The sequence below is a fragment of the Lampetra planeri genome, chromosome 46 (genome assembly GCF_965212315.1).
Source record: "Lampetra planeri chromosome 46, kcLamPlan1.2.h2, whole genome shotgun sequence".
NCBI classification, from domain to species: Eukaryota; Metazoa; Chordata; class Hyperoartia; order Petromyzontiformes; family Petromyzontidae; genus Lampetra; species Lampetra planeri.
Window position 1 is genome coordinate 2,739,970 of NC_136152.1, and position 21,375 is coordinate 2,761,344.

The 21,375-nt window shown below is 46.6% G+C and overlaps 1 protein-coding gene across 3 annotated transcripts in view; it reads right to left on the bottom strand.

Moving 5' to 3' along the window:
- Positions 1 to 11,385: 11,385 nt before the first annotated feature.
- The window catches only part of LOC144733318 (uncharacterized), a 201,448-nt gene continuing 191,458 nt past the window's right edge, over positions 11,386 to 21,375 (bottom strand). For all 3 annotated transcript variants that reach the window (XM_078615154.1, XM_078615156.1, XM_078615155.1), the window contains 3 exons: positions 20,377 to 20,534; positions 17,313 to 17,351; positions 11,386 to 15,937 (listed from right to left, as the gene is read on the bottom strand). In XM_078615154.1, the coding sequence (XP_078471280.1) occupies positions 15,842 to 15,937; positions 17,313 to 17,351; positions 20,377 to 20,534 (293 nt within the window). In that variant the 3' untranslated portion in view covers positions 11,386 to 15,841. The remainder of the gene's footprint in view (positions 15,938 to 17,312; positions 17,352 to 20,376; positions 20,535 to 21,375) is intronic.

A 21,375-nucleotide genomic window follows, 5' to 3' on the forward strand; every position in this document is an offset into this window, starting at 1 on the left:
ACAATAATAAAATATCTACGTGACTTTACCGCAAGAACCAGAGTACGAATTCCTGCAGTCACAAAAGCAAAAAATCAAGAATTGCTCTCTTATTTTCTTGGTTCTTTCGGTAAAGTCACGTAGAAGGAAAATAATAAAATAATAAAAATAAAACATTATAAAATAATTCTCGGGAAGACAGACCTGTTCTTCACCTGAGGACGGCTGCTTGCGTTGTGTCCGAAACGTCGTGAAAATTATTTTATTATGTTTTATTTTTATTATTTTATTATTTTCCTTCTACGTGACTTTACCGCAAGAACCACAGAGTATGAATTCCTGCAGTCACGAAAGCTAAAAATCAAGAATTGATCTCTTATTGTTGCGAGCCTTATCTGGTCAAATATGATGACGATGATGATGATTTTCATTTTATTTGCCTCCCAGATATGAACGTGCGTTCAAAGTTACAAATATTCACAGCTCGGTGAATATCCTCTCGCGTTTTGACACGCAAAAAGGGCACACGCTCAACGGCTGAACAGTGCAATTCCTAGCATTTCGATATCTTTAATATCGTCGAAAAATACATAATTGCAACATGAATCAATATTGCATTTCTACACCGCGCGCCAGGGCCATCATGCTACGCGGCTAAAATAAGATCTAATAAATAATGCATGGGGGGGGGGGGGGCTTTGGATTGAGCTGTGAGTAGATCACGCCATTTCCATATCCCAGCCTCAATGCTGCATTACTCACACTCTGAGAATAAATGTATAAGTGCCACGATGGTCTGTCCGATAGCTTAAGAAGGGTGCCCTCTTGTTTTTTTCCAGACACCGCAACTTCCAATGCGTCACGGGGAGGGGGGGAGATAAAAAAATATCTTTGACCGACTGTTTCTTTTTATTGTCGTCAGCCACAGCCGAGGGCTACGCCCCGAGTCATGACCCCATGATTTTATTTTGTCGCAAAGGTGGCGATCGTGGAAATTATTTTAAATGTAGGCACGCCATCGTTAGCCGTGGTCAATCCACCGCTGGACAAAAGCCTTAATCTCCCCCCATCCGCCCCCCAGCAAACACCCATCGCCATCTCTCACGAATCCAACGTCGTAGCGATCCGCTAGAGCGACCTGCTTGTCAGAGCACGTGAGCTGATTTCACCGCTCCGTCTCCTGTGGATGGAGTTTCTCTCGGACGCGTTCCATTCCTCGGCTGACAGCCTGTCACGATATCCTGGGCCATCGGCCACGATGGCACAGCGGGCGGCACGGTGGCTAGGAGATGTTAACTACCTCGCCTGGTATACAGAAGGTCGTGGGTTCGATCCCGTCCCTTGACTTCTGCTGTATATTTGGAGTTTGCGTGTCTCTCTCCCCGTGGTCGCGTGGATTTTTTTTCCCGTGTCCTCCGGTTTGTCCCTCCACGTTTATAAACACGCGTCTCGAGTATTTGGCTGCGATAAATGTCCACGTGATAAGCCACTTCGTTGAGCTATCGTCTGTGGCCAGGTCGCTTCTGAAAAAGAGCCTCATAGGCTCAGTGCGCCTTAGTTGATAAAAATGTGTTTTTGTTAAGTTTAGAGTTTAAAGCTGTCATGAACTTTGTGTGTTCTCTAATCCCCGTCTCTCATTGTAATTCCAAACAAGCATATCTCTCTCTGTGTACTTATTTTCAGTTTCTTCCAAATTTCCTTGTTTATGACCATTATTTGAATCATACTTCTTAGCGGGTAGTACATACTGATTTTTTTTTTAAAGATATATTACAACACCGCTTATAATCTCTCGTTGTGACTGGCTTTGCTATTCTGGGGTCTGGACCGTGACACAGGAACACAGCACTCGTGATCGGTTATCCAAAGATCTTAAATCGTTAGCGCTTTCTTAAATATTACAGCTTGTTTATTTTTAACCCGAAGATCGGAGTCGGTTGATATATTCAAGTCTGCAATGAAAACCTCTTTCGAGTGGCATTCTTACATCCCTAGTCTCGTCGGTCGGCTCCTGGTTCTGTTTTAGTTTCCTGCTGTTCAAGCGTTGCACATTTTGGGGCTCTCGGATGGCATGCCGCGTTATACATTAGAATTATTGTTGGTGTTCATTCTACAGTTTTAACACTTTCACGGCCTTTTTTGTTACTTCAGCTTGACACCGACTCGTCTTTTTCACTTTAGTGTTTGACTGCTCAGCGTAAATGACAACAAGGAAAAGGCGCAGCCCTGCAGTTGCTCGCTGACGCCCCTGCTGGTGGAAGGTTCTCCACCAGAGGGAGCTCGAGAGAGAGCCCCTGCATAGAGCCGACTGCTCGGCTCGGCTGTGCAGTGGAAAAGAGAAATCGCTTCCAGACGCGCTCCTGCGGCCGTCTGGAACGCTCTCCCTTCCGATATTAGGAAGCCACTGGAGGTGTGCGCTTTTAAATCATCATCTAGATTGACAAAACTCACTTAGGGGCCGTCCATAAATGACGTCACGCGATTTTGGACGATTTTTGACGCCCCCCCCCCCGCGTCACACGGCGTCACAAAGTCAGACCCCCCCCCCCCTTAAAAATGACGTCACAAGCTCTGCCCCCCCCCCACCAAACCATATATCCATTTTGAAAATAAAACATGCTTCAAATCGCTTTAAACTATTGTCATTGTAGTGCGTATTTAATGTGGCGCTGCACTCTGATATTGTCGGAGTGGGTTCCCACCTCCCCCCCTCCAACCCAGCTTAAATATACGCTCCAAGCTTGGTGGTGTTTCATTCTTCACCTGATGACGGCTGCTTGCGTTGTGGCCGAAACGTCGTGAGAATGATTTTATTATGTTTTATTTTTATTATTTTATTACTTCCCTTCTGCGTGACTTTACCGAAAGAACCAAGAAGATCGTTCATTTCTCTTAACGACAAAATTGAATAACACGCAAATAGTCGGAAAAGTGTCACCTCCGTTCCCACGCGTGCCGCTGGACGGGAGGTGATGGGCGAGGTTTGGTGGCGTCATAGAGATCGCTAGGAGTTTCCCACCTTCAAAAAGGCAGGATGTTAGGGAGGCCACTATTTGTTAATCAACTACAAAAGAGAGTAGTTGATTATTTAAAGTCGATTAATCAAATTCATTGACTTCACGGGACCTCCTTAGCCAGTACCAAAATATTAGAATAGTTTTCCCCTTTTTTTTCTGGCAACAAAACAGTTGTGTTAAGTTGTTAAAACACCAAACTGAAACCGTTTACAAGGAATCATGTCTGCATTAACCACAATACTTGTGGTCATAATGCAAACAAAAACATACTCTGACAGTATATGCATTGTCTTTGAAACTGATTGGTCCACACCAGAGACAGCTTTCTTTGGAGCCGATGTTAGACCAGAGGAGGCGTCCTCTCGTACAACCTGTACCATCGTCAGCATATTGACGTAACTTGATGCCATGCGACGAGATGACATCGGTTTATCGGAGAGATGGAAGGTTGAAAATAGAAAGTGGCTGCAAGAGAGAGCCCCCCCCCCCACCCTGTGATACGCCAAGTGGGTGACGGGTGCCCCCCGCAGCTCTGTGAGGAGGTGGTTCAGAGCCTTGGAGGTAGCAAGAGGCTTTTAAATCGAGACCAACGTGAAACTTGGAAGTCCAACATGGGCCTAACGTGATCTGGCGAAGGTGTTACCATCACGCAAAGTTCCCCCGTTTAAAAGCCTCAACAGGACTGTTGGGGCAAGTGCTGTTAACGAGCACCTACGAATCGCCACCACCACGCCCGGCCGCCTTTGTCTCCCGAGCGGCGATGTTTACACACCGCGCCAGGTACTCATTTTAGGCCGAGTCGACCTAGGCGAGGGCCCAGCACCGGTTCAGATAATAATCGTCACTGCTGTTGGCCGCGAGTGGTAATCGAGCTCGGGTCGCCAGGTTCGTAGCGCAGCGCCGCTGACCTCACGCGTGTCACACACACGCACGTACACGTGTCACACGCACACACACGTGTCACACACACACGTGTCTCACACACACACGCACGCACGTGTCACACACACACGTGTCACACACACACACACACGCCTGTCAGACACACACACACGCGTGTCACACACACACACGCACACACGCGTGTCAGACACACACGTGTCACACACACACGCACGCACGTGTCACACACACACGTGTCTCACACACACACGCACGCACACGTGTCACACACGCACGCGCGTGTCACACGCACGCGCATTGCAAGTGAGGACACTCTTGACATCAGCTCGGGGCTGCGTGCCGCCGCATCACGGACAGCACGAGGCGCTGGCTGCGGTGTCAGAGTGCAGAACCGACTACAACAAAAACCACCCCCAACCGCAGCACCTCCTCCTCCTACAACGCTGCCTTTTAAATGACGAAAACCTTCGACGTTCAATGAAGAAAACGCAACGGTGTAGGGGCCAACGACCTCACGTATTCACCCACAGCTCCGAAGAGGCTGCAGTGCCAATGGGACTGAGACGACGTCAAGCCCGTCGTGGTTGTTACGAACTTCTCGCGGTGTTTTCCGAATGAGTGAAGGCGGTGAAGTTTGATCAGTTCCCCTCTCAATGCAACGACCACCACGGAACCGCGTGGGCCGCCCGTCGTTTCAATGCCCCATCACCAGGAGCAAGAACCACATGGCTCTCAACAACGCCTCATCAGTGCCCTACCTTACTACAGACCAATTCAGACCTTCGTGGTCACGTTCATCCTATACACTACACTATACAATACACTATACACTACAATATATACACTACACTATACACTACACTATACACTACTATACACTACACTATACACTACTATATACACTACTATACACTACACTATACACTACTCTCTACACTACACTCTACACTACTATACACTACACTATACACTACACTCTACACTACACTATGCACTACACTATACACTACACTATACACTACACTCTACACTACACTCTACACTACACTCTACACTACACTATACCATACTATACACTACACTCTACACTACACTCTACACTACACTCTACACTACACTCTACACTACACTATACACTACACTACACTATACACTACTATACACTACACTATACACTACACTCTACACTACACTATACACTACTATACACTACACTATACACTACACTCTACACTACACTATACACTACTATACACTACACTCTACACTACACTCTACACTACTATACACTACACTATACACTACACTATGCACTAATATACACTACACTATACACTAATATACACTACACTATACACTAATATACACTACACTATATACTACACTCTACACTACACTATACACTACTATACACTACACTCTACACTACACTATACACTACTATACACTACACTATACACTACACTATACACTACACTATACACTATATGCTACACTATACACTACTATACACTACACTATACACTACTATACACTACACTATACACTACTATACACTACACTATACAATACTATACACTACACTCTACACTACACTCTACACTACACTATACACTACTATATACACTACTATACACTACACTCTACACTACACCACTACATACCTGTCAACACCTTATCACAAACCAATTTAGACCTCGTTGGTCACCCCCTGCCCCTTGCAAGCCTCAACGTTCATCTTACAAAGTCCCATCACGAGGGAGAGACGCACAAAAATAGACTAATCACATGTTTGTTGTCTGTATTGAAACGGCTGTAGGCCGTACGGTCATGCAAACTGAACGTAATCAACCAGGCCTCGACACAGAGGCGTGGTTTCTCTGTGTGCCTATGTACGTGCCTCTCTCTATGTATCTCTGTGATATCTGTCTGCTTATATGTTTGTCTATATGTCTCTGGTTCTGTGTTTCATCTCTCTCTCTCAAATTTAGCATTCTCAGGAAGAACGTAATCAACCAGGTAGGGTGTTGACTGTTATGTTATCCGACTCTCTGTTGTATTACATTAAATTTCTAAGTATACTAGATTTATGTTTCTATTTCATTTATACCTGATGATGATTGCTTGTGTTGCAATCGAAACGTCGTATGCTAGTATTGAATGCATTATTTTCTCTTTATACGTCACTTTACCGAAAGAAACAAAGAGTGAATTTCCCCTGTACAAGAATACGGGGTAAACCGTGTGGGTTTGACACGGTGTTGTGCTTCTTTAAGTCCGAGCTCGACCTCTCAGTGGGGGGAGGGAGTGGGTGATCTAAAACGCGCACCAGTGGAAGCCAATTCAAGAGGCGGACCGACAACCCTGCACCTCCCAAATCCACGTGACGGGCGGTGCCGGCGAACGGGGCGAATGACTCGTCAACTTCAAGGCGCGGCGGGCACGCTGTGGGCCCCGGCTTAGAAACGGGGAGAGAGCGCGATTCTGTACCCCCCAGCCCAGCCGGGCAAAAATGTTCGCCTTGACACGCTCGAACACGCGACTCCTCTCTGCTGTGAAGCCTCGTTCGCTCAAGTGTCACGTAGCCCTTTCCCTTTGCCGCGGTAATTATTATCATTATTATGATTTCCTTCCCGCGCAACCTGTCACTTTTGATAGCATTGGAAATGAGCGGCGGTGGAAACACCCCCCCCCCCCCACCGTGGCCTCAAGCATCACATTAATCAATCGATGCACGCACGAGCATCGGACGTCATGCGCGCCACGAGCATGAACTTATCCGAAGAGACACGGCACAGAGAGTCCTTTTGGTCTGCTGAGCAATCGGCCCGGCGGCGTGTTGCGCTCCGCGTCTCGCACCAGCCCTGGAGGATCGAGCCTACGGGAGGCTTCGTCCTAAAACCCCACCGCCCATTGTCATGGGCACGTGAAGGGTGCTGGTAGGGGATGTTCAGAACGAGTTGGGAGCGTTCGCAGGCAACGAGAGGAGAGGGCGACACGGCCAAGGGGCAGAAGCGCGTGGCAGACAAAAATATAAAATTAAAAAAGTCACGTCCCGTTGGTAGTTTTAACATTTTGTTGAGAGTCTGCTTCCGATATTGAACGCTCCTCTCCCAAGTGTTCGTTGATATAATCGAGCTGGAGATCGTCTCAACCCACCCACCCAGCCCCTATCCACAGGACAAGGCGCTTGGCGAGAGGGTTCACAGCAACCCCGCACTGACTGGGATGGTGGAATGACGGTCAACAAAAAACAACCCCCCAATACGTGAAATGGTCGGAGGGAGGTCTTCATCCAGCAGTGGATTGAGAAAGGCTGCAAAACGTGATTGCAGCTGCTGGATTTGTGTTCGCTCAGCCTCTTCGTGGTGACGAGAAATCCTATTTATGGCAACGCTGCCTGTCCTACAATTAACTTCATGTGTTGCGCATTATCTTACAAGGAAGTGTACTTTTGTTTCTTGAACTGTGTTGTTGAGTAATTAAAACCTTCACGCGTAAACGTGTGCTACTTTGAGGTTAAACGTTGTTTCGTTTGGTGCTTGTGTTGTCAATTACGTACAGTCATCCGCGTTTTGCCACATTTTCAGTCCATTTTATACTTACTCATATATTTTTTTATTTTGAAATAATTTATTCCACGGTCTCTGTTAGGAAAGGGCCTGTGTGTCTCCACGAACTGCTGTTGCCTGGTTAAATAAATGTTGCATTTACCTGCATTACGATTTAGGCGACGCGGTGGTGAGATGTTAACTACCTCGCCTGGTATGCAGGAGGTTGCGCGTTCAATCCCGACCATGACGCCTGCTGCTGTATATTCGGAGTTTGCGTGTCTCTCTCGCCATGGTCGTATGAATTTTTCTCAGGGTCCTCCGGGGGTATTCCCTTCACATTTAGAATCGACACTCGTTTAGAGTATTTGGCTGCTATAAATTCCCACGATGATGATGATGATAAGCCAGTTCATTGAGCTATCATTTGTGGCCAGGTCGCTTCTGAAAGCAAGCTACATATATGTCAATGGGCCTTACCTGGTAAAAGAAAACAGAATATAGGTAAATAGTTACGATTGATATAAACCGAAGTATTTTAAAATTATTATTAAGTGCACGTGTAAGGCCGTTTTTATGGAAAGCATTTAGAGAAAGGACAGCCGGCTGCCAGCGACGTAGGCCGTTGTTCGTGAAGCGACGACGTAGTTGCGAAACGACGTAAACGTGGGAAGACGTACATCCGTGAGCTATTAGCGCATCACTCGACAACGGCCTTCGCTTGCACTGCCCTCTGCTGTCCAAATGCCCACAAACGACGCCTCCCTTGAGCTCGCCTCGTTCCAGACCTCACTCACACACCCCCACCACCTATTGCACCAACTCATCAGGCTCGGATTAACCAACCCCAAGAGAAGACGCATAACAGCCCAGTTACACATAGTACCACCACGGACCCCTTCACGACGTGTTGTGGACAGCCCTTCTCTCCTCCATCGATCTTCATCTATCTCTCTCGCCGTGTACAAACTCCATCATCCGCGGGCCGTCCACCTGGGGCCCGGGTTCTATCGTGGCCTGACCACACGTCCCAGGTTGCGATCACCGAGAAAAAAAACACACAAATAAAATCCGTCTCTGACCATTCCCTCGTCGCTTCCATTGATCACACCTCCCTCCAAACACCCACCCGAGATGTGAACTCCCTCGCCTGGCATGCAGGAGGTCGTGGGTCCGATCCCGACCCTGACGCCTGCTGTGTATTTGGAGTTTGCGTGTCTCTCTCCCGGTGGTCGCGTTGATTTTTTTTTTCTAGGTCCTCCGGCTTTCCCCTCCACATTTAAATCAAAATGCGTTTAGACTTGAGTATTTGACTGCTATAAATTGCCACGTGATAAGCCACTTCGTTGAGCTATCACCCGTGGCCAGGTCGCTTCTGAAAAATAGCTATATCGCTCAGTGGGCTTTACCTGGTAATATAAAATAATTTGTAATAAATGTTCAGCCCTTTCCGATGTTAATTTACGTAATTAAGCGCCATCTAAGATAATGTTAAGTAAGTTTAAGTCGTTCAAGATTAGCACATGTGTACATATGCTTAAATGTCTTGTAATGGATACATACAGGACAGAGGCTAGGAGAGAAAAATATTTTTTTGTCATTATGATGAATGGTTTCTCATAGTTCTAAAAAAATAAAGTGTCAGCACGGCCAAGACAATCGGTACAAATTTAGTTTAAAAGCAACATGTTCAAGAGCCGATGCAATATTAATTTAAAATGCCAAAAAATTAATAAAATTGAAAAACCAAAATGCAATTGCCTGTCCCATACTGGCACACGAAATTCAGCGCAAAAAAATACGCGTTACAAAAACATACATCGTGTTCTACAATGACACTCCGTGCAGGACCAGTTTACATGCAATGCCTTTAAGAAATGTGTGAAATGTAGAAAATGTGAGTCATTGCACCAGCACACAATGTCCTTAATCGTGCGAATTATGATGTCATTACATGTCAATTTACAACAGATGTCTGCCTTGATGTCAGTCTGTGCAACACGAAGTGGAATTACAGCCAATAATTTGTGAAATCATTTTGTGCGAGTGGCACATCACGTTCATCAGCCGGCCTATGAATCCCATCAGAGTTTAAACTATTAGAGGTGTTAGAGGTGGTCGAGTCGGCGCTGATGAGATTCCGGGTTTGTTCGTCTTTCATTAATGGCTCTCAAGTATCGGAGTACACGACTTCTACGATCCGTGAAGCCGATGACCATGGACAACATTATCACGGGGTAATCCAAAATTAATAAAAGTAAAATAAATTTGTATTTTACTTTTATTAATTTTAATGTTTTACCTACGTGACTTTACCGAAAAAAAATCTAAGAATATGAATCCTTGCAGTCACGAAAGCTTCAAATCTAGAATTAATCCACAATTTTACTTCTATAAGGAACACAACTTTGCAGACAACAGGATGCAATTCCCACACGACTCCCCATATCCGCAACAGAAATTGTGCACATAATTGTAGGCGATTCTACAATTAACTATGGAGGTGGGGGGGGCGGTGTGGATAATCGCACGAAAGTAGAAGACTCGGGCCACTGACAAAAGGCGTTTTCACGGCGCCGACAGCTTCCGCATATTATGGAAGTTACAAATAACTGCACAAAAGCAATGTGCATAGAGTACGTTTGTTTTTCACTTCCTCGGCCTCCCTGCGGCCTTAACGTTGGCACTTCCGTCCCCATAGGGAGTGGACGGCAGTCCTACAGCGGTGTTTCTTAACCGTCAAGAGTGAGGGCCACTTTCGCCGACAAGACATCGTCTGCACCAAGTTTACACAACAAAGGCTCATTCCTAACAGCGTGCTTCAGCCGCACCGAACCTCACAACAATAATATTCAGGGCCTACCTTGGCTCCTCCCACCCTCAATCAGTATATATACAAACACTGTGTTCTTGGAATGTCTCTCACTTGATACAGCTATCGTGCTGTGACGGTTCCACCTGAAGACGGAAGCTTGTGTTGCCTCCGAAACGTCGTGATTTTTATTTTATTTTACTTTAATTAATTTTAATTTTTTACCTACGTGACTTTACCGAAAAAAACTAAGAATAAGACATCGTCAGTGTGAGGGCCGCCACACATTTGAAACCACCGGGGGTTGACCAGTGCCGGATGAAGCTAGCGCGGGACCTGTAGCAAATGTTGAAAAGGGGCCCTAAATATAAAAAAAACCCACAAATATTCAAACACAAACTTTTAACTTGCATAGTAAAGTAATTGTTTTTTTTTCATTTGCTATACGGCCATATAATACGACAAATCGCTAACCTTAAACACCCGGTCGTCCATAAAAGTTGAAGGCGATATAGTACTATAGTAATAGAGCAAGTGCAGAATCACTGAACCTGAATTGATAGCTTAAAAGCATTTAGAGCGGGGCCCTTGAAAGTGCGGGGCCCGTAGCTACAACTACATATGTAGTAGCTACATATGTTGTAGTAGCTACTGTTGCTACTAGGATAATTCGGCACTGGTGTTGACAGCAGCACGACGATGATGATGGTGGTGGTGGTGTTTTCACTCTTTGTGTAGTGTCGGGGCGCAAGTCAGGGGCCACACTAACGGCCACCAGGGCCGCCAGTGGCCCGCTGGGCCTTGCGATGAAGAGCCACGGTACTAGAGGGGTGGCACAGGGAGACGGAACGAACTCGCAAAGTAGAAGCCTGGTGTCCTCTTGCAGGGCCGTTATCGACATCGTGGGGAACACTGGTTCTGGAGACGTGAAAGCAACGTTTGTTCACCTCCACGGAGGAACGTCCGTGACATGGCTGGTGATAGCATTCCATGTCCTGCTGGATGATGCCCTTCCCACACCGCGTGGAACGTGGCGGAATATTTAACACTTCACTGGCCTCTGTAAACCCACTACGTTGTGTGTATATCTACAAAAAACCCAGCGAAGTCTGCAACGCAAATGTTGTGTTTTTAATTCATTTTTATTTCATTTTAAAAAAATGCATTTACTGCATAACTGTTATTTACGTAACTTATTTCGACCAGGGGAAGCATCAGGAGGGGTCTCTGAGGGCATGGGATGCTACGACGATGCATTAGGTAGCGTTAAACCATCCGCAACTTCCGAGCAATTCAGATGCAGGCCATCGTGCAAGACGCCAATCTCCCCCCCCCCCCTTCGCCGTCCGAATCTCCACTGCGTGCTCACAACAAACATGACAGAAATATTTACAGTTACAGGCAATTCATTTAAAACTTACAGGGGGGAGGGGGGGACATTTAAGGTAGGATATAGGTGAAATTAAACTAACATTTTAGAAGGCCCAACAATGTTCCGTTTATTCTCAGCGAAAGCCACGGTTTTTTGTGTCACACCTCTTAAACGTCGTAAGACGGTGCCCGCTGCTGCAGCTCTCTCTGCGTCGCTCCCCGATGTCATCTCGCGAGCACGGGGTCGTCTCCACGCCGCTGTGCGCGGAGCGTCCCGACCGGCGCGTTCCCCACTCCCCCGGGAGCCGCTTTGGAGGGAACGTGGCGCGAAACGTCGCGGGACACCGCGCAGAGCAACACGCGGCACGACCCGATAAACACATGGGGGGGGGGGGGGGGGGGCGACAGCTGCACGGCAAAAACCGCTCAGCTTTTGACTGAAACTTTCGTCACTGCAGGAATTCATATTCTTTGGTTCTTTCGGTAAAGTCACGTAGATAGACTTTACCGAAAGAACCAAAGAATAGGACAACCGCTCAGCCCTACGCACTACTGCCCTCTGCAGTTTCAAAAGTACATTTGCTGGTTCGGAGGACTTATTGCCAATTAAATAACTGGATGGAGTTGCTCTTTAAATACTATTTTTTTTCTTAAGTTTCACTTTGGCAAGGTTTTTACCGAAGGTGCAGTCAGCAATAACAGATAAAATACAGATTTGTTTGACAATTAAATATTTGTGAAGACAAACGTGAGAATGTGAAAACCACATTTTGTCAACGCGTTCGTGACCATGTGTTCCACTGCAAAAGATAAAACTACGCAACCCGTGTTTGATACACGCGTCGTCAAAAACTCATTGCGAATTCCCCACTGTGGTTTCTGCTGATGCGCGCTGGGGTTCGTACTACATTTTGATCAGAAAGCGACGCTTACACAGAACGAAACTGTGCTACATGGAGTGCAACTCCTTTTATCCGCGACTATATAAACTTAAACCAATTTGTTTTTATTTGACCGGGTAAGGGTCCACTGAGCTACATAGCTTTTTTTTTTAAATCGGACTTGGCCACAAATGATAGCTCAACGAAGTGTCTTATCACGTGGAAATTTATAGCAGCCAAATAGTCGAAACGCATGTTGGTTCTAAATGTGGAGGGAAAAACCAGAGGACCCGGAGGAAAATCCACGCGACTACGGGTAAACACGCAGACTCCAAATATACAGGCGCCAGGGTCGTGTTCAAACCCACGAGCTCCTGCATACCAGGCGAGGTAGTTAACATCTCGCCACCGCGACTATTATTACTCGCAAGAGCCATAGGGGCGTTTGCAAAAACTATTATCCGCCGAACCTATTATCCATGATTCTCCACAACCCCCTCGCAAATAAACGAGAGTAAATTCGCAGATAACCACGCGGATAATGGGATCTGCGTCGTTCGTTTCCCACAGTATCGTGGACAAGAGGAGTTCTACCATCTGCCAGTACACCGTAGCAAAATGTGCAGTGTTTCCGGATGATGTGCGAGTCTGTGGTGACCAGCCATGGGGCTTTGGTGTTTCACCACCACGTGTATTCAATATTTTTTTTTGTCTCGCCCAAGACCAGACACAAGCGCCACTTGTCATAATCTCTACTTTAGCAGATGAGTTAAACCGACCTCAAATATTAAGGAGTCTACAAGACACACCGAGCTAGTCTACGTATGAAAGCACATTTAAACTTTAACAACAAAAGAACACTGGTAGTGTACTGGGACACGTTTTATTTTTTCTCTCCAAATAAAACGCAAGCAGACAAACTGTGCGAGCTGTCCACGGGTTAAAACTATGTCAAACGAACTTGCCGTTAGACAACTGTAGCGTGTAGTGTTCAAACACGGTTAGCCGGTAAACAACGAACGTTGGGCCAACGTTGGGTCCCGCTCACATGCCAACTTTGTCCCAATGTTGCGCGTCGTTTACCGGCCACCCAAAAAGTAATTTTCTGTACATAAAGTTTTTTTTTTGCTTGTGGCAAAGTATTTGTGCTGTTTAAACATCCCGTCGCTAATGGGGCACGTGTCAGATACAAACACCTCCTCTGGCGACGATGCTCCCCTTCCATTACATTTCCCTACGCAAGGGGCTACCGAAATATGTCTAGATTTGAAGCTTTCGTGACTGCAAGGATTCATACTCTTAGGTTTTTTCGGTAAAGTCACGTAGGTAAAAATAAATAATACAAGTAAATAATAACAATAATATAAATAATAATAAGAATGAAATAATCATTTTATTTTTAAAATTAAATGTTTTTTATTATAAAAAATTATTTTATTTATATTATTATCTTCATTATTTATTTTTATTATTTATTTTTACCTACGTGACTTTACCGAAAAAACCTAAGACTACCGAAATATCTCCACCTTCACACGAGTGGCACGCTCCACACAGAACGGCGCGCCCTGCAATAAACATGAACGCTGCCATTTTCTGCAGGTGTCGCTCGCTGCAATGTGCTCAGTGGTCATCGAGTCTGGTCTCTCCAGGAGTTTTTTTGGTTTCTAAGGTTTTGTTCAGAAGTCTAAAGAAGAGCCATCACCCGGATAAAATAAAAAACAAAGTATAGCGCGGCAAACCCCTCCCCCGAAGCGAGTCCCCTTCCTCAGGCGGTCCCCTTCCTAGCAAAGGCCCCATTCCTATCCCCGAGTCTCCGAAGCAGCGGTCGATCTGACGCGGCTCCTTTAGTTTCTGACAACAAAAATGCAACCGAAACGATATTCATCCATCGTTACTATGAATATGCATCGTTTGCAACTCTGAAAATGTCAACGCGAAATGTCGATGCGAAACCTCAGTGGTCGTCAAGCCTCGCGCAACCTCGCAGAGCGTTCTAAACGTACTTGCTTGCGTGCCGAGTGCACTCACGGCAGACAGGTCGTTGAATGTATTTGTTTTTGCTGGCCAGTTCGGAGCCGCCTACGCCTCACCTGTTCTCGGTCCTTACACATTCCCATAGTTCCATGACTTCCAAACAGTGGACCAGAGTCATCGCTAAGCGTGCTACACACGTGCGCCATTGCCACACTCTGAAAAAAAAAAAATGGTGCTGCCAATCCCTTTCGTGGGGCCGACCCGGCACCAGCCATCGTGTTACGGTCACCAGATGAGGAGTGCGTGACGGTGCCAGTCGCAGGTGCCACTCAAATACAATGAAAACTATCAACAATGTAAAAAAAAACGTAATCCGTGCGGTGCAGTGCTCGTATCTGTTGACAGCCCAAAGGCAGAAGTGGAAATTCCGCATTTCCCATGGTGAGGAAAACTATTTTCAAAGGGCGACCACTCCTGACTTATTGTAATGTGGTACGCGTTTGATCTACTCTAAAATTTGAACCTAATACCGCCTGACTGTGAGCCGAGCACTCTGTAATAGCGCCATCCAACCGGTTATATAAATTATAATGAATAAAAATAAAAAGTTTTGAGCGAACGTGGACCAGCATAACTTTCGCTCGCACGAAACGCGCTGAAAACAACGTCATATTTGGCCCACTTCCTGACCCACGCCATTGCCCAGAACATCACCTAACAGATCTGCCCAGCACAGCCCACGTTGGTTGCTAATTGGGTCCTAGAAGACAAGAGGGAGAATGAAGGATTGTGCAGGAAAACTCTTTTATCCGTGGCAATGTGGCGAGACCAATGTAACGGATCCTTATTATCTGCGGGGTGATTTGCTATCTTACTCCGCTTGCCCACAGTGAAAAATTATCGGACAATCGCAGATAATTGGAAGGAGACATCATCGCAATACACCACTCCCGCTGCTCCTGACAACCTGAATGCGAAATTGTAGTTGTCGTTCTGCATCTACATCGGCTGTACGAAAGAAGAAGAAGATTGGAGTCATTTGCAGCTCAACTCCTCTGATGCACAAAACAAATGCGGTTGGAGATACGATGGTGGAGTGCGGTAGGAGATATTGGGAGGGAGGCGAGGCCTCTAAGCTCACTGCGGCCCAGTTAGGGTCCCGTTTGGATGTCGAATGGCTCCGGCTCGCTTGTACTTGGTCATGAAACATTTAGGGGAAAAATATTCAGCCGCAGCCTTAATGTGAGGCCCAAACTGACAAAAAACGATTACGCACACACACGCACGCACACACAGCGCCATCCAGTTTGGGTCCAACGCAAAGACCCCATCGCGCTTAAGGCTGCGCCATCAATCTTCATCCTCGGCGTGGTTCGTGTAGATCCCGGCCTCCCATCGCATGGCCTTGGCGCTTTTCCTCCGAGTCACCCGCGTCACCTCCACCACCTGGCAGCACAAACGCCCGGTGTCAATCCCACGCAAGGCCACCGCCATCTCTCACCCATCTCACGATGTAACAATCTACGTAAACACCTGAGCGCGAGCCGATTTCATCGTTCCGTCTCCGTGGGCGCTCTGCTCGGGCGTTTTGTGTTCCTTGGCCGACATCGCGCCACTGCTTTTGACCGTCTCATTCTCGACTAATTTGGAAATTTCATGGCGTGGTGGCGCGCGTGTGGCAACTCATCGCTTTGGCGGTAGGGGGTAGGTGGATCACTCAGGAATCATCACGTGCGTGTGACTGCCAAGCTGCTGGCAAACCACGGTGGCAAGCTGTTAACTACCTCGCCTGGTATACAGGAGGTCGTGGGTTCGACCCCGACCATGACGATGCCTGCTGTCTAATTGGAGTTTGCGTGTTTGGAGTTTGCGTGTCTCTCTCCCCGTGGTCGCCGTGGATTTTTCTCCGGGTCCTCCGGTTTTTCCATCCTCATTTAAAAACGTGTGTTTAGAGTGATTGGCTGCTGTACATTTCCACGTGATGAGCCGTTTCGTTGAGCTATACTTTTTGGTCAGGTCGCTTCTAAAAGACAGCTATATAGCTCAGTGGGGCTTAACTAGTAAAATTAAATAATAGTTTTCTAAATAAAAAAAATTGTTTAGAATTTCTTGGCATGGTGGCGCATGTGCGCAACTCATTGCTTTGGCGGTAGGTGGGTCACTCAGGCATCATCATCAGACTGCCAAGTTTCTGACAACCAGGAGATGGGAGTACAGCAAGTGGGTTCTAAACAAGCCCTCATGGGTTTGTGGCTGCTGTCTTCACCTATGTGCAGGTTCTCTCTGGGTCCTGCCGATTGTGCTGACCCCATGCCCATACTGGACATCTGCGAAAAAGAGCTTCATAGCTCATCGGATTCCTCCTTCAGTCTAAATAAAGAATCCAATTCCGATTCTTCTAGGGGGAAACTAATCCTTTAAAAAAAGGGCCAAACATTCCGTTGCAAGGCCCTCCTGAAAGTAAGTCTCAGACAGAAAAGTGCTATTGAGATTTTTTTTCGGAAAAATCCTGCATTGGGTTGTTTGGATTATTTCATCCTAAGAAGCGTCTTGCATATGGAAGGAAACTGGAGTATCCAGAACACACCAAGGCGTTTGATATTCAAAGATCCGTAAAGATGGGTTCAAGAACCCATTATTCCAAACTTCCATATCCAGGCCCATCCTGCATCCCAGGCATCTCAATGTTCTCCTGCTTGGCTTCTTCTAACGCAGCCGTGTCCGACAAACCTTTTCACTACGACCTCAATCTCAAAGGTCACCTGTTCCTTCAGGTACAGAAAATGTCATTCACTGAGCAATGCTGAGAAGTCTACGGTACCTCTGACGCAACTTCATCCGCAGCAAGGATTCCAGCATACTGGAACACAACAAACCACAAACACCGTCAGTCCACAGTCTAAGCACTTTCTCTTTCATGAGTCCATCACTGGAAAAGCAGAGGGGTCCATGAAGTTTGCGCATTAATTAGGCATGCAACAATGCATTCAATTTTAAGTTCACGGTACGTGCTCGTTAAACCGATCCCGCAGGCCTGGTGGGTTCCGCTGGCTCCTGGATGGGATTCAAATGCACAACCTTACAAGTTGTGAGCTGAGCACCCAAAGCAGACTACGTGCCACTTGTCTGAATTAAATATCATCATCAGCAGCAGCAGCCATGGTCAATCCACTGCTGGATGAAGGCCTCCCCAAGCCACCACTGCCACCTCTGTATGTACGTACGTATGTGGAACTTCTTTCGCACCATACGTAACCGACCGTGCTAATCGGAGGTGCGTTGAATCGTGTTGTTGTGCGCAAACAACTTTCGTTGAATTCTAGATTTGAAGTTTTCGTGACTGCAAGGATCCATACTCTTTGGTTCTTTCGGTAAAGTCACGTAGATAAAAACAATAAAAATAAGAATGAGAAAAAAATCGTTATTTTCATTATATTATTTTGTATTATTCTTTTTATTTTTCATCTACGTGACTTTACCGATGAGAACCAAAGAGTAACTTTCGTTTAACTTCGCGTGTGTTGTTGCAATTGCTTCGCGTGCATGTGACCCTGGCAGCCACTAGAGGCAATACAGTCACCACACAGGTGATTCTTGCATTGAAAATGACGAGAGGAGAATCGTTACACCCCCCCACCCCGACTCATTAGAAACGTGGAACTTTAGAAATGGACCGCCCCCCCCCCCACCACCACCCTCCCAAATGATTTCTCAGTATTGGAATAATACTGGCGAAAGTGTCTCATAGCTATAACCGCTTAAGCCGAGCTTATCATGCTTTGGTGTTCGCATTGTCCTTGTACTGCTCGTCTTTTTGGCATCCTTTAGTCTATAGCACTGGTGAGATAGTGCCATGAAAAAGGCTGCCTCTGGTACAGGCCAATCAGTTTCAAGGCAACTGCGTACATTGTAAAACCGCATTTGTTAACACGTTTTACCGCAAGTGCTGTGCCTTGTAATTGGTGTCTATTTGGCGTTTGAACACATTAACACCTCAAATAGTTAAGGCCAGAAAGGACACAGCAATTGTTTGTTCTAGATTTGAAGTTTTCGTGACTGCAAGGATCCATACTGTTTGGTTCTTTCGGGAAAGTCACGTAGGTGAAACATTTTATAAAAAATAATAATTAATAAAAGTAAATTAAATCACGACGTTTCGATTGCCAGCATCTCTCCCACTTCAGTAAAAATTGTCTTGCTGTGGTTGTCACACCTGATGATTGCTTGTGTTGCAATCGAAACGTCGTGATTTAATTTACTTTTATTTATTTTTATTTTATTTTTCACCCACGTGACTTTACCGAAAGAACCTTAAGAGTATAGCAATTGTTTGGTTTATCATTCAAGAACAATGTTCGCCACCCCTCTTATTTGCTAGAGGTTTCGAACAACGTGTGAATATACACGGGCGGTCAATATTGATTCCGGCCAGTAGGTGGGTGGCGCGGCTTGTGAGTGTTGGGAGTTGCGCGCACACCGGCCACACAGATGACGGAGGGGCCCCGATGCGCTCGGTGTGAGACGCGTGTTTGTTGCGTTTTAGAGGTGTTCAAAATTCATGCGGTGCCACCATCGTTCCGGAGAACCCCCCCCCTCCCCGCCTCCAAACTTTGAACGTGCAAGAGATGGGTGTCATGGTTTCACTCCCCTCTCTCGGTTCATGGTGACAAGTTGATCGAAGAATCGGTTCGTTTTTAATAACGTGGCGACTACCGTTGCCTACTTGCAGGGCTATAAGCATCCAGTACTCACAACGTATGTGAATGTGTCATCACCGATTCTTTCGTATCGTGAAACGACACTTCGTTACACCTCTGTTACTCATCGGCACCGCTGAGATCAGGAAATGTCGATTTTTTTTTCACCCCAGCGACATGCGTTTCCGCAGACTCAATTTGGCCACCCGTAAAACCAAAGTTTGCGTGAGGATTTTGATGCGTCCGTGTGTCACGTGACCTGCCAGCGAGCTCTTGGGATACTTCACGTCGCCTGAAAGTACACCGAGTGTGACACAAATGTTGGGGTGACATCATGTCACCATCACGTGGGGCGGTGACGTGGCCCAGCGGGAGCACGTTCAACGTTTGTTAGAGGATCGTGGTTCGAAAAACCGGTGGCTGCCCTGGTTATTACTGAGGGTGTAATAAACATGGAACACGCACTGTCCGCTTCACGGTGAACTTTAAGAGATCCCGTAACATCATGGGCATCGGGTTACAAATTTGCCAAATAAAAAAATTACCCGCAAATTGATCAATTGGGGATGGCACGCAACAAGCAATTAATCATCACCCCCTTCCGGCAGACTCATGCCTGTGTGCAGGCCAGGTGCCGAGTGACCTTGTGCCCACGGGGACAGCTGCTTCTGGGGGCGCCCTTTGAAAATGTTTGAGATGAGATGAGACGTAAAGCGCTCTCCAGTCAGACACACCGTTCGTAGCCAACCGGGCTGAACGGAGGTGCGGGGGAAGGACAACAAACTAAACACAACAACAAGCAGTTCCAAAGAAATGAGTTGTCAATATAGATTTAAAAGTGCATAGCTCCAAGTGGCTTCCTAAGAAAGGACACCAGAGAACGAACACATCATTATGAATCTTGGCGAATGGTGGCGGCTGCTGATGTTGTTGTGTTGTTGTTGTGTACACTCACCAAGGGTTCATATTCTTGGTTTTTTTCGGTAAAGTCATTTACTTGATACAGCAAGCGTGCTGTGACGGTTCCACCTGAAGACGGTAGCTTGTGTTGCCTCCGAAAACGTCGTGATTTTTATTTTATTTTACTTTTATTAATTTTATTTAAAAAAATTTTACCTACGTGACTTTACCGAAAAAACCCAAGAATATGAATCCTTGCAGTCACGAAAGCTTCAAATCTAGACTCACCAAGGGGTCTTCCTTCTTGTCGCGAAGCTTCACCTTGTCGTAGTCTTTGACCAGGGACTGCATGAGACCCTTGCCACGTTTGTCCGACTCGGCGGGGGCCTGCTCTTCTGCCTCTTCCAGGGTGCGTGCTGTGGCGGGCTTCACTCGCTCGATCCTCCCTGCGTCGTCATAGTAGAGAGAGAGAGGACAGGGGAGGAGACTTCATCATCAGCGTCGCGGAGATTTTGACCCTAAACGTGGAAATGATGTCAATTAATAATAACAACGACTTGTCTGCAGACCTTAATAAGCATAATATGCATAGCCCCGTGGTCAACACGCCATATTTATGTACGTGTGTTGAACTTCTTTGGCGCCGTACGTAGTCAACCGCGCCGATCGGGAGGTGCGGATTAAGTGTCGGTCGTGGGGGTGTGCGACGATACTTGACCACGCTGGTCAGTGCGCGTTGGTGAAGAGGACCGGTTCAGAGATGGCTCACCTGCGCCGTTCAGCCATGGCCACGAACAGAAATGAGGTCACCGGGGGTTCACGGGGCAACGCGCCGGAACCCTGGTTGTGATGATGATAACAATGATGAATGCTGTTTTTATGATGATTTTACCGAAGGTAACGACCGATCCAGCAGTGGATTGACCATGACTGCTGATGATGATATTTAATTCAGACAAGTGGCATGTACTCTACTTTGGGTGCTCGGCTCACAACTTGTAAGGTTGTGCATTTGAATCCCATCCAGGAGCCAAAGGAACCCACCAGGCCTGCGGGATCGGTTTGAAGAGCATGTAGCGTGAACTTTTAATTGGATGCATCATTGCATGCCTAATTAATTAGCAAACTTGATAGACCCCACTGCTTTCCCAGTGATGGACTCATGAAAGAGAAAGTGCTTAGACTGTGGACTGACATACATAGACACATAACAGCCCCAACCATAGGAATGTGGAACTTCCACCACTGCTGTTATGTTGCCCCTGGCCCCCCCCCTCCGCCCTCCGT